General features: G+C 33.8%; 1 protein-coding gene across 10 annotated transcripts in view; it reads right to left on the reverse strand.

Moving 5' to 3' along the window:
• Positions 1 to 14,149, reverse strand: part of Gabra2 (gamma-aminobutyric acid type A receptor subunit alpha2) — a 131,896-nt gene that overhangs the window by 10,436 nt on the left and 107,311 nt on the right. For all 10 annotated transcript variants that reach the window (XM_004849776.4, XM_013073996.3, XM_087187562.1 and 7 more), the window contains one exon: positions 1,584 to 1,786. In XM_004849776.4, coding sequence (XP_004849833.1) covers positions 1,584 to 1,786 — 203 coding nt within the window. The remainder of the gene's footprint in view (positions 1 to 1,583; positions 1,787 to 14,149) is intronic.

A 14,149-nucleotide genomic window follows, 5' to 3' on the forward strand; every position in this document is an offset into this window, starting at 1 on the left:
ATAAACAATGTTAGGTGCTTCCTGAAAGTTAGATTAGAGCTTCAGTGATTTTGACAGATTTACCTTAGCAACTTGTGATTTCATCCATGGGAAGACTTATATATATGTATTTCTCAGGACTAAGTTATTTTTTAACACATATTATTAAGAAGTTGGTTTTTGCATTCATAGATATTTCTATTGCCAAATTCAAGGGTTGCAATGGAATATCATTTGATAGCCCAAATCACAATGTCAATTTAATTGGTACCACCCAGCCCTGAAAAATTATATATCAAATAAACTTTTATATGGACATTTATACCACAAAATGATATAGTTTATCTTTTGTTACACTTCAAAAATATTAGTATGAAAATGCATGAGTAACCAATGTAGCTTTAAAAATAATTGTATAGATACAATGAAAATTTGTGCACTATCTGGGAAATTACAAATATAAATCAGTCATAAAATGGCATGAAAATGCTGAAATAGCCTAGAAGTTAAGCACATAAAATTGATCAGATTCCTTCTGATGTTTATTCATTGTCTCAGTTTGTAGGCAAGATACAACTTAAAATGAAATAAACTAGCACTCTCATTAACTCTTCCATAGTTTATGAACTTAAGGAAAAAGAAGAACATCTTCAAACTGTAGTATTCATTGTTTTGTGCTTCACTGAATGGTCATAAAAGTGAAAAATTATATTTAATTAACTAAAAAAGTAATCCAATCAGCAAGTTACTCTTAATGTAATGAAGAAAAATTTAAGTGGAGAAAATATCTAAGTAGAAGTTTGTACTATTATTAAAAATATTTTATATCTCATTATGATATATGCAAAGCCTTCTCTGAAGGAAGACAGTAATTTGGAGAATAAGAAAGGCAACTGCTGGTATGTCAATACACAAAGCTCTCACTAGCATCAGGACCTGAAATCTAAAACAGGATATCAAAAATTTTAGTAACTTTTTCTATTTAGACTATCTGAATAATTTAAAATTCCTAGGTATTCCAGTATCTACATATTTATTGCATATAAAAATTCTATCTGGGCTTTTATAACCAAGCAGCAGAAGTGGGGATAGGTGAAGGTCACTCGACCATTGATGGAGTCTAGTATTCTGTAGCAGGTGAAGTTGATGCCCACTTTCTTTTCACAATCTATCATAATCCAGCTTGATGGTTTAAGAATGTAAAGTCAGTGGTCAGTATACTCACCAACCAGTTGAGTGAGCTTGAGCATGTAAATAACTTTACTAAGCTACAGATTCTTCTTCAGTAAAAATTGAGAGTAAGAAGAGACCCTAGTTACAAGATTGCTGTAAAGACTTTTGGAAGGAGCACACATATGTAAAACTTAGCAGAGTGCCTGACACGTTAAGCACAACAGACTTTGAAAAGTGGTTTTAGCAAGTATTGCTACTATAGGACTCCTAAAGGATTTCAGGTAAGAACACACTTTGAAAAATTAATATGATATATGTTCATATATACATATGTGAATTTTCATAAAGTCAAATTCTAGCAACATATCTGCTACAAGTTGAATGTATTAGGGGATTTTGTTAATTAAGATGAGAAGGGTATTTTCACTTACCTTGTCATTTACTACACTTTTCCCATCCCAAGCCCAGCCTCTTTTAGTGAAGTAATTCACAGTTGCAAATTCAATTAGGGCAGAGAACACAAATGCATAGCAAACAGCAATAAACCAGTCCATGGCAGTGGCATAAGCCACTTTAGGGAGCGAATTCCGAGCACTGATGCTTAGGGTTGTCATTGTTAGAACAGTAGTTACTCCTGGAAAAAAAAAAAAAAAAGAAGGAAATAAAAACATCAGCAGGTACAGCAGGACATAACTGACAATAATTATTTTATTTTCTCTTCTTCTCTTCTCCATTCTTTTTCTTTTCATTTCCTTCCCTCCTTTGCTCCATCCCTCGCTTTCTCCTCTTCTCTCCTTCCTTCCCCTCCCTGTCTTTTCTTCCTGTCCTTTCTCCTTCCTTACTCCCTCCCTCCCTTCCTTCTTCCCTTCATTCAAATCTACATTCAGTGCCCTTTCTATTTAAAAAATGGAAGAAAAGAGCACAAATTAATTGTCTTAAATTGTTATTATATTTTTTTAGTAATGACTCTGAAAGTGCCTTCAGATTTCATTTTTTGTTCTATATGAATCACTTTTCTCTTTTTAAGTACTGTTTAAGTTAAAAAGACTGATGATACTGAAGTAGAACTAACTATGAAGAAAAGCACTTTAAATTGGCCCATTGTTCAATCATGTTAATTGTTAAAAATTCTACACAAAGCCTTAAATTAATGTGTTCATCATTTGTTTGAGTCATCCTAAGCAATGGACCAACCACCCACACCAGAAATTATAGTGGAAATGTGATTAAGAATTTCTTAATTCAAATGTGGCTATATAAGTATGAAATTTAATTCTGGGTTGTTCAGCACTATGAGGATATTCTTTCATACCATGGCTTAAAATTTATAAGAAATAAAACAGTCCACTAACATAAAACTTTCAAAATGTCAATATCTTACTTTTTAAAGAATATTTTATAACTTATAACATAAAGGAAATAATCTAGTTTCTTTCATTGCATAGCATTTTTTCCCTGATTTTAATATTATACTTTATTTTTTTCTGCTACCAGGAACTGAACTCAGGACTTGGCGCTTGCCAGGCAGGCACGGTGCCACTGAGCTACATCCTCAGCCCCCATTGTCTAGCATTTCTGTGAGTAGTCGAAGAAATCACAATTGTTAAAAAAAAAGGCCCTAACCCAAGGCATAAGTTGCACTATCAGGATTCAACATGACTACAATCATATATTTGATTAAAAATTTAATAAAAGCTTAATTAAGTATATAGGAGATGCCTTAAACAATGAAAATATTAATGTTCATTCATATTTATGTATTTTTTATACTTTTTTTTTACTTTCCCTTAGTAAAAGGCAGCTTTTTACTCATCTGAAATATAATTAGGAATTCAAAATATTTACAATTCTATTTGACCATGAGTGACTATATCTTGGACTATGATGGTGGTATAGAAATAAAAGGTAGAAAAACACAGGTTCACCTGAATCATTATTTAAATAATGAATTTATTTAATCATGCTTAATAATTATTTAAAAACATATTTAAACAAACAAATTCTGCTTGTAGGCAACAATCTGAAAAGCTTAGCCTAAGAAGGTGTTTTGAGACTGGCACTGTGGCTTTCAGGGCCAGGTGTCTGAGTTCCAGTTTTGTGACCTTAAGGAATTTTCCTGGTCTCTTTTTGTTACCATTTTTTTTTCATTTGCAAAGTGGAGATTAAACATAGTACTTTCCAACAGTGTTTTTATTAGGAACAAATGAATTATGACATATAAAGCTGTGCTTCTACTATAAAAAAATTCAAAAAGTGAGAAAAAAATGCAAAGTTGAAAGTAAAGCAAGACAAGTGTAAACAAAGAAGATAAAATGAAATTCTCTTGTATGCCTTTATTTTAGCAAGTGCTGTGTGTATGAGAGCAAGTGATTAAAGTGTGGAATACAAGTTAGCAGAGAAGTCTCAGAAATCAGACACAAAAGCTGCAATACAGCAAACGTAAAATTGTTTGATACCACCTGCTGGTTACAGGTAGAAATGGCAGAAACAAAAGATATTCTGATAACAGTGTATTTGTTTGTTTTCTTTTCAGTACAATGGACAGAGCAATATTCAACTCCTTTCAAAAAACATTTTACAGTCTCAGTGCACGGCAAAAAGTTGAAATTTTGGCCCATAAGTATCCTACATTTGAATGATAAAAACTTTGAAACTTCTATGTGTTAAGAATAATTTTGATTACAGTCTTCATTATGAAACTAGTAAACAAATATTCTGCTAATTTAAAAATTGTGAGATCATAGAAGATTCATGATCCAGCAGAAAATATCAAAGAGGCTATGCATGGTGTGGCCCACACTGTTGAGCGAATGAGAAATGGTTTTTTGTTTATCTGAGTTGTGTCATAGGTATAGTATATCTAAAACTCCTACTCCTCTCCCCCAATCCTGTTTCTCCAGAAGGCTTTGTTTCAGTGAAAGACTCCACAATGTAAATGATGTCATTTTCATATCCCATGTTGAAATGCAGACATGAATATTTCATCAGCCTGGGTAACTGTACATTCCTCTATCATTCATTCCCCTCCTTTTTTACTTAGCAAACTGCTATTCCTTCACTTAATAAATTATTTAGTGCCTGCTGAATATCATTTTATAGGCATTGTATATCACACAATCAATTACATAATAGTAAAGACATCTTCCCTTAGGAGTACAGAGTCTTTTAACTTTGCCATATACACAGCTCAGTTTTTTATAGTTTGTGGGACTTTTCCCCTGATGGTACTCATGACTCAGACGCACATACCTCTATGATGTCCAGTCTTTTTCAAATTGTCTATTGGCTTGCATAGTTGTATACTCCAATAAACTACATTAATTTGAGCCTATATGTCTTCTCTCCAAAATCTAAAATGTTGCTTAGTAGAAGGTAGGAGCTATTAAATACTTTTTGAATTAATAGGTATTATTTGATAGTACTCTGCTAACAATCTATAATGAATAAGCACTTATTTATAGTACAATTGCAAGAAACCTGTTCTTTATTTGTGAAGCAAACTTGAACAATGTAATACTTTGTCCTGGGTATGGTGGAGATGTAAATTGAATATCAGCAAAGTCAGATACATTTTCTGAGAGACTAAAAAGAAAGAATACAAAGTTACCTAACATCACAATTGGGCAAGGTCTGTGAAAACTTCATAATAGGTTAATCTACTTAGACTGGAAGACTGGGTAAAGCATCCGTAAATAAATAAGGGGAAAGGTTAAAGGCTCAACAAAGAAGTGAAGATAATAATAGTGTGGGAAATAGTATACACAGAATCCCAGGAATACGGATTATTTAGAAGAAACAGAAAGAAGACTGCAAGGTGGAATGTCAGAAAATAAAGATTTCAAGAGGAGAGATGACACTAGAGAAAAAGGATGAGAAGGTTGAAGACCTGTTCAATTATGAAGGTAAAAGAGATCTTATATGGATCGTGTCCTTCTGAATATGACTCTCTCTCCACAGTTTGGGAAGGCAGTTTGCCTGTCACCTCAATTCTGTTACAAATGCAATGAATGTTTTTAGTTTTCAGTTTATCCAGCTGTATCTTATTGTAAGGAGAGAATGACAACTTGTGTGCTGTACACATGTTAACATTAAATCTGAAGCTCAGTTCCTTAATTTTAAGATGTGAATTTTTAAATAACTTCCCATGTTATTAGTCAAATATCCATTATTTTCCTTCTTCTGGATTTAAAAATTTTATTCTTTAGAACTGGGTTTGCTAGATAATCAAAAAAACTGTGTAACATTTATTAAAGTAATGAATTAATATAAGGCAAGTAACATTTGGGAATTAAATAATAAACAAATATCTACAAATGACTGAAACTCAAGGCAAATTCACAAATCTGAGAATGTGGCTAGTATAATTAAATGGAAAACTCACATCATTCAGCAGTTCGCTGTTCCTTAAAAATGAACCCTACTGCAATGTCTGAAGGTGTTATAATATTGCGGTCTATATCATTTTCAAATAATATGTTATAAAAAGGAAAATTAAAGAAATCAAATGTAGGGCTTAATTACCATGCAACTGGTTTATTCAATTTGCTTACTTCCCCCAAAGCACATACCTATAATTGACTTGGGTATATTTTAGAAAAAGTCATAACTTTAAAAATTTAGCCAAGTTGTTTTTAATATTACCTCACACACATAAGCAAAATCATACTAAAAGATTTACTTACTTGAAATTAAGAAGAAAACCTATACAGTAATGTTACACAAACTAATTTAGCATACGCACAATAGTTATAGATCAGTAAATGTAAAAAATGTCATAAGTACAGACTAAAATTTATTTGTAACCATTATGAATATGAAAGTGCATCCAAATATGTACACACAGATATTCTGGACTCTGGAGCCTCAAGCTGTGAGGTTGAAAGGTTATTTCAACTTTGGGATAAATCCTTCCTATGTGATCAGACAGCACTTGGCATATTTCCATAATATAATATATAATGTGCTGTAATTGTTTAGCTACTTATCTCCTGAAACAGACTGTACCCTACCTGAGGTTAGGAATTATTTCATTGTTTTTTGTCATTGTATCTCTAAGGTCTAGCATAGTGCCTTCAATGTACTTTCAGACTGACTGAATGAATAAATGTAAGCTATGAAGCAAATCCACATATTGGTATGCATATCTACATAAAAATAAATGGGTATGACTGAGCATGTGCATGTGTTTGGGATTAAATACAAAAAGTCTGAACTATTTTTTTCAGAATTCAGTGTCTAAAGAAATGGTGGAAAATAGGAAAGGATCTAGACTTAAACGAGTGGTCATTCCAGGCGAATTTTTGAACACATTTTGTGCGCTCATAATACATTAAGCTAAGAAACAAAGATTTTGCTCTCAGGTGAGCAGATAGGATACACTGAACAGTTTATTTCCCCTTCTGTCTTTCATTTAACACTTGTGGCATGAGGTATTCAAAGTTAGAATGATCTTAGTATGACAGACACAGCCTTTTCTTTCTTATTTTTTTGCTGCTTTTAAGGTATGGCTCATGACCTTGAAGTTCAAGAAATCTCACCAACATTGGTGTCCATGCTAGCAAAAGGAAAAGGGGGAGAGGGGCACATCTGTTTACTTTGAGAACATGTCTTTGAAACTTAAAACACAATGTAAATTTTATACCTAAATTTTACTCATATCTTTTTAGGAACTTAGTCATTGTTACACATAGCTATAAGGGGGGCCAAGAAATGCACTCTTGATTTGATGCATGCAGAGAGAATCAAGACTTCTATGACCCTCTGAGCTCATCAGGAGATGTGTAATCATCTTTGAAAGATGAAAGGCTGGGATTATTTAGGGACTGGCTGTATCAATTAAATTAAACTTGGACAGGGTAAAAAGAATGTTTTGTATTTACTCGCCAAAGTTTCAACTACCTAAAAAAAGAAAGCATACTACATCCATTGGCCTCCTGCAAGGCATTGAAATATCTTTGGTAGGCAAATATAGCTTCTAGAGAGCTGCCGCCTTTGATTTCAAACAGTTTGGTCCCATGTAAATCGAGATTCTAGGACTGTATTATTGCAAGTACATTTTATCTTTTGACCCCGCTTCGTTTATTCCCTTTGACACTGGCAATTCAATTGTTGGTAAATAGTTTGCCACTCTCACTTGATAATCTCATTTATTTTCTTTTCACAACCTGCTCCCATATGATGGGTATCTTCCAGGTTGTATCTCATGAACTCTTGAGCCAATTATTTGATTCTATCTAAACATCTCCAGAAGAATATGACAAAAATCTTCAAGCTTTTTACATGAGTTTTACTTACCCATTAAAAGCAAAATAAAAGAAAGATAATAGAAAGTAGACAGATCTTTCTCAAATGAGGAGAACAAAAGATAGAGGGAGGACGAGAAGGGGAATGGAGAAAAACAAATCAAGGAAAAAATGGAAATAGAGGTTTTGTAAATGGGCAAGGAACCAAGTGTTAGAAGCAGCAAGGAGGAAGGGAGAGGGGTTAAAAAATATTAAAAAGTGTTATGTACATATCAGCTTCCCACAATAATCATGCTCATTGTGTACTGCAGATATGCACTAAAAAAAGCAATAAATCCATATAAAATTAAAGGTAATAAACCTAGTCTCTGGTAGGTATTGCCTGTGGGATACCTACCAGAAATTATATTTAAAGACGTCTTTCTGGAGGAAATAATGTGTAAAAGGGGCTTGAAGAATCCAAGAAATATGCTCCTTGTTAGGATGGCAAGATCTCATGAGGGTCTGGTAAACCATAGGAAGGGATTTAATCAATGACTGCAATGTAGAGCTGACAACAAAAAAGTTTCATACAGCAGAGGGTTATGTACCTAGATTTGAGTTTTAGAAAGATTACTCTTGTTACCATGTACAGAATGAGTTGGAAGAAGCTAAAGCTAGAGGCAGGGGAACTAGAAAAACCTTTTCCAGTATTCCAAAAACAGTAAGTCTTATTGAAATCTCACACTTTAAATGTCCACAACTTAATCTATAATTGAAACAAAAACTTTTCACATCTTCCATAACTATTTGCCTTAAGTAGTCCATCAAACAGGAATCTAAGATTATTCTGTAATGCCTGAATTTCACACAGATGCCCTCAGTGCTGCATATTTCCCATCCCTCATATCTCTGAGGTGTGCAATTCACTTTCCACTGGCATCCATTGTTCAAATTCAGGCCCTCATTGTTTAATTTCAGGCCCTCATTGTTTCTTACCTGAATGATGTCAATTATCTCTTGTCCTATATCCTGTATCCACTCTCCTCCCATTTCAATCTATTTCACGCAATACTCACAAAAACAGTCATCCCCAAAGTAAGATCTTCCTAATTTACTACTTTGCTTAAAATACCCTCTGAATAGTTGTCAGTGACATCAGCATGCGACAAAAAGCTGCACATTGACTGAATTCTACCTAGCCATCTTTAAAACAAACAAATCCCATACCTGTGAAGTAGCAGTCAATAACTTCTTGTTCTCCATATGCTTCATATTGCTTTTGGATATCAAGTGCCCTGTGCTCATACGGTGGTCTTTTCCATAACATAGATTTACAAAACTTGACATGATTCTTCTTCCCTGTCAGCTTCTTTAACTTTCTCTGATATATTCACTTCTTTCCCTTTTTTTTGTCATTAGTTCATTTTGGAATATTTCTGTCTTAGCCCCTATGACCCCTTATTTCACGTGCCTGTCTCATGCCTGCACAGCATGAGCAGCTTGTAGATAAGTACTGTTTTTAAAATCCGGCAACCTAGCTCAGATCCCACCCATGGTAATTACATTACCCATTGTTGGTGGGATCACTGAATAACAAAATTAATTTAAAAAATTATGAACATACCTACAGATTCTGTAAAATGGGATATATAATTTAATAATTTAATTAATTTAATAAGCTAAAAGTTTAATTAAACATTATAGTATATGTTAAAAATTGTATAAACTGATGCCTTTTGCAAACTATTCTTATATTCTTACATTATTCCATGTAGACTAATAAAAATATCATTTAGGAGCCCTTACGATAGGCCAGTTCTTATTTTAGGACTTTTCATGCACTCATTTGTACAATCATCATAATGATCCTGTGAGTTAGGTATTATCTACTCATGTCCAGATAAAGACATTGAAGCTAAGTGAAATTTAATGTTTTACTGAATACCACACTGCTAGCAACTATTAGAGATGAGATAATACTTCCAGGCAATCTAACTTCAAATTCTACGCTATTTAGTATGAAATTATTGAATAACTAGAATTTACTTTTTAAGGAACATATATGTCCATATCATATACTTTTCAATGTCATTGGTTCAACTCTTGCATTTTACCAGCACAGTACTAAGAACTATTTAGATTTTAAAGTTCTATCATGTACTAAAGAGTTTAAACTGCTTGAGAAGTGTCTGCAGAAAAATGAGCTTTACTGTCAGGAAGGAATTTAGATTCTGCTCCTGACACAGTAGATAATATGATATTGCTAAGCTTCAGGCCCTTCATTATCTACAAAACAGAAATTATATTTTCTGGATTGCTGAAAGGAAGCCCTGTATCCTCACTCTTTCTTTTCTTTTTCTGAGACTCAGTAACTTTATCTCTAAAATGAGAATTAAAACATGCATTTGTAACATTAATACTGATATACCAACTTCATTGGATTAAGAAACACCTAACAAATTTGTAGCCACACTCCTGGGTAGTTTGGGTGGGTCATGGAGTGTGGCTTTGGGTAGTGCATATGGACCTCCCTAGTTTCTCTCTGGCATTTGTTCCCAGGTCTGCTTCCCAGCTGCTATGAACTAAGCAACTTTGCCCCACTATGCTCTTCTGACAATGATCTTTTTGCCTTGGAGCCACTGTACGATGGACTGAATTCACTAAAACCATGAGCAAAATTAAATCCCTCCTCCCCTAAGCTGTAGGTTCCTGGTATTGTGCCTCAGCAATGAGAAAGTTGACTAATCTGTAGAGCGATTACAGATTTTCAAATACTGAATAACATAAACAAATACCCTTTGTAGAGCCTGTCTATTTAAGAGTTCTAGAGCTTCCCTGTTTTTATTTCTGTGAGTTTATTAGGCCTCCAAATAAGTTGTAAATAAAGATGCTACGAATCCAAACTAAGGATGCAAGAGTCCCATCTAGTGGTAGTTTAAGAAAAATCAAAGTCAACTTGGGGATTACACTGCTTACATGGCTGCCAAGAAAGCATTAGGCAGTTTTGTTTAATCATTCATTTCTCACCATGGGAAAAAAAATGTAATGTAGCTCCTAACAAAGAAAAAGCCATGAATTGGAATTCCTTGCATTCTTCCATTATGCCCACAAAGCCGAGAATACTTTCCAAATAGATCCATATAATTCTGAGCTCATTAAACCCATCATCTTCATGACTGGAATACTCTGTTTCTAGATTTCTAAAAGAATATGATTTGGTTCTATAATTAGGCATAATTCCATCGCCTGTTGCTATCAAATGGATTCAGCAGTTACATTATGTCTCAAGACCAATCTCTTGCAGGAATAACCTATCAACTCATAGTTCACTATATCTGAGAAGTTATTTCCAAGAAAACTGTCATGGCTCAAATCTAATATCAAATGAAATCAGGGATGAACTGGAGGTTCTGCATTAAGGTACAATTGGATCAAACAAGGCTTAAATATGGATGCCTGAGACTCAAAGACCTTTGGTCCTAGTATAGTTTAGATAAAAAAATTCTCCCAAAGCTCTCACGAGCTCATAGGTGGGGCTTTAGAAAAGTGACTGAATCATGGGGCCACATAGCTGACTTGCTGCTGGGAGGCGGAGTCTTTGAAAGAAGTGTGATCTGGAAAAGTATCTTGCTCCCTGGCTCCTACCTTCTCTCTCACTTTCCAGCTACTATGACATGAGCAGCTTTCCTCTCCCCATGCCCTTCTACCATTTCTGTGTTGAAGACAGATGAACATGGACTGAAAATTCTGCAACCATGAGCTAAAATAAACCTCTCTTCTTTTAAGTTGTGGATATTGATTATTTTGTCCCAGAGATAAGGCGAGAGACTAGGACAGGTCCTCTTTTCTACAAGGCCAATCTGGTCTGACTACTTCTGAGTGTCACGGTAACATTTCTTTTTCATGAGTTTAAAAGAATATATTTGCTGTGAAGACAATGGAAGAGCAGGATACCATAAAGAAGCCTATCCTGCACAAACTCCCCATTGTTTCCAAATCTTTTTTCTATTTTAATCTTACAAACTGCATTGCCATAAAATGCAGGGTGACTATTCAAATACTAATAGTTTTGATGATTTCTCATAACTCCCCGAGGTGATTTAACTGGGGAGAAATTATGCTATTTGTGATTCTTAGAGAATTTTTATCATAAAAAGTCAATGAACTGGAAATCATTTCCTTGAAACATACAGCATACTGGAACACATTCAAGAATAAATACTAGCTTTTATTTTTTAAGTGTTCAAAAATTAATAATACATATGCACTCAAAATTTTGCTATAGTGAAAATATTTCACTAGTGATAACTTAAATCTGTAAAAATAGTGGAAAATCACATTATTTATGCAATCACAATATAGTCATTATTCTCTTAATTATAATTTCAACATTTAAGTGAATCAAAAACTATATTTGCAAAACATCAAATTAAAACAAAAAGTAGAGAAATAAACTTTCTTAAACATTTTGTATCTTTCTCATATACTCTATAAAATTAAAGATTTCATAGATGAGTTTCAAGATAAAGTATATTATGAAGAAATGAGTTTACAGTATGTAATCAAAAGCAGTAATCAAATTCTTCACCTTGAATTACGCTGAAGTCTGCAGTGACTAAGATGACCTTATTATCAGAAACTATATTTATGAAGAACTGGATTGGATGGGTTAATTTTTCTTAAAAATCCTGAATATGACTTTGATATCCACTTTATTATATTAGTTGCTGCTCCATAATTGGATAGCAGCAACCTCAGTTGTAGGAGAAGGTATTCAAAATACCACAATAAGTTGTTGACAGCTAACAGTTAACCAGGAACATTAAAATCTAAACATTTACCTCACATTCTGATCTACATTTAGTGAACCTGATCTCAAACAAAAATTGCCCATGTATGAAGCCTTTTGCCAGGATATTTCTACATCAGTATCTAAAAGAAAAAAGAAGGAAATAAGGAAAAAATAATTTGGTCGGCAAAATAGAGTAGAATGAACAAACACATTAGAGTCAGAATTTTTTTCAGAATTAAATAAATTTGACATGCTAACAATGTACATACTATATAGAAGGGGCTCTATAAATATCATTTATTTTGTCATTGTTGTTATTACACAGATTTCAGTACAAAAAAATGGGAGTGGGTTGCCTGCTCTTCTATCTTAAATGATCATAAGTGTATTAAGTTAATATTTGTATGTCTTTGTTAACACCTCAAAATTTTAAAAAAATCACCTTCAAAACAATAGAATACATTTTAATACTCTCTACATCCTTACTATAAGACAGTTTGTCATTCACATCTTATATTCCTAAAAATAACTGCTCAGCCTGCCCTTAGACTAAAACTAGCAAGCCTCTCTAATGTTCCCTGCCATAGCTTATTAATGGATTTTGCTTCAATCACTTTCCTAATTGGCAGTGGGATAACTGGGCTGAGACTCTGACAGCAGCAGGGAGAAGGGTGGCTGGTGGGCTGGCAGCTTGCACCTGATTAGTGTGTGCTACCTCGTGCCAAAGTCAACCCTGGCTTGCCAGGTGTGCCTCCTGCTAATGCTCTGTAGCCCATACTTTCTGTAGGACAGGAATCATAAGTGAGTTTTGCTAAAATTCCTTCTGCCTTATGGAGGCTTTATGTTCAATAGTTGTTTATTCTACTACCACATAGGCATTCTACTTCCACTATTACCTTCTTGCTTATTTCCAAATAGAACCATCCATGTCTCATTTTAAGATTGTCTCAACTGTTTAGCCTAAACAGAATAGACCTGAACTCACAAGACTTTCAGATTTTTTTCTGTTTTTGACCCTGTGCTTACCTATTTATCATCTCTCTATATACACATAAAGCTATCATCTATCTGCATTCTAATTACATAAAATAATTTTATATTTACTTATTGTTTCACACTTGTATCAGTTTTAAGTACTGTTGCTTTATATCATAAAATCTGATAATAAAAAAATCTATTTTCATTTCTATTCTATTTCAACTTTCTGTATTACAATTATTTGCTCTTAGACATGAAGTGTTTTATTGAGCAGAACCAAATTTCATACATTCAAATACATATTTCACAATAAGGTTTGATATGTTCATTATGTGGACCAGCCTATAACAGTTCCTGTTTTCTACCATTTCAGAAAGAGGAATCTTACCTCTCTCCCCTTTACATTAGCCAATTCAATAGTGCCTTATGCAGGAAACCTCTAGCTTATGTGTACTAAGTAGTTCTAACCACTTCAATGAAACCACTTATTAACTTCAAGAATTGGTAGTTACAGGTAAGATTCTGCTTTATAATATACTATAATCTACAAATAATAATACTCATGATACTGAAATCATTTTTTTTTGTGTCTAGAGTGCACCAATTCATTATGTTAACAAATAGTTATTGAGAACATATTATGTGCCAGATAGTCTTACAAGTCTTATGTATCTACAGAAGAGAGACAGAGAGGGAAGGAGGAAGGGAGGGAGAGAGGAACAGAGGAACAGAGAGAGAGAGAGGAACAGAGGAAGGGGATGAGAGAGAAAGAGAGAGAGAAGAAGAGAGAGAGATGAAGAGAGAGAGAGAGGCAAGAGCCTGCCCTCACAAAATTTAAACTCTAGAGTTGGGGAAAACAAAATTATTATGTATTTTCTATGGCATGATGGAAATGGCACATGTGATGGAGAAAAAATATATTAGACCCAGGGAAGCAAAGAGTCAGGAAGGAGGAACAGATTGTAATATTAAGTAAGGTTGTTAGAGAAGCCTCTTTGAGGAG

Source organism: Heterocephalus glaber, unplaced genomic scaffold (genome assembly GCF_053883595.1).
Source record: "Heterocephalus glaber isolate CG9 unplaced genomic scaffold, H.glaber_assembly_v1.0 deba00001509, whole genome shotgun sequence".
Classification (NCBI taxonomy): domain Eukaryota; kingdom Metazoa; phylum Chordata; class Mammalia; order Rodentia; family Bathyergidae; genus Heterocephalus; species Heterocephalus glaber.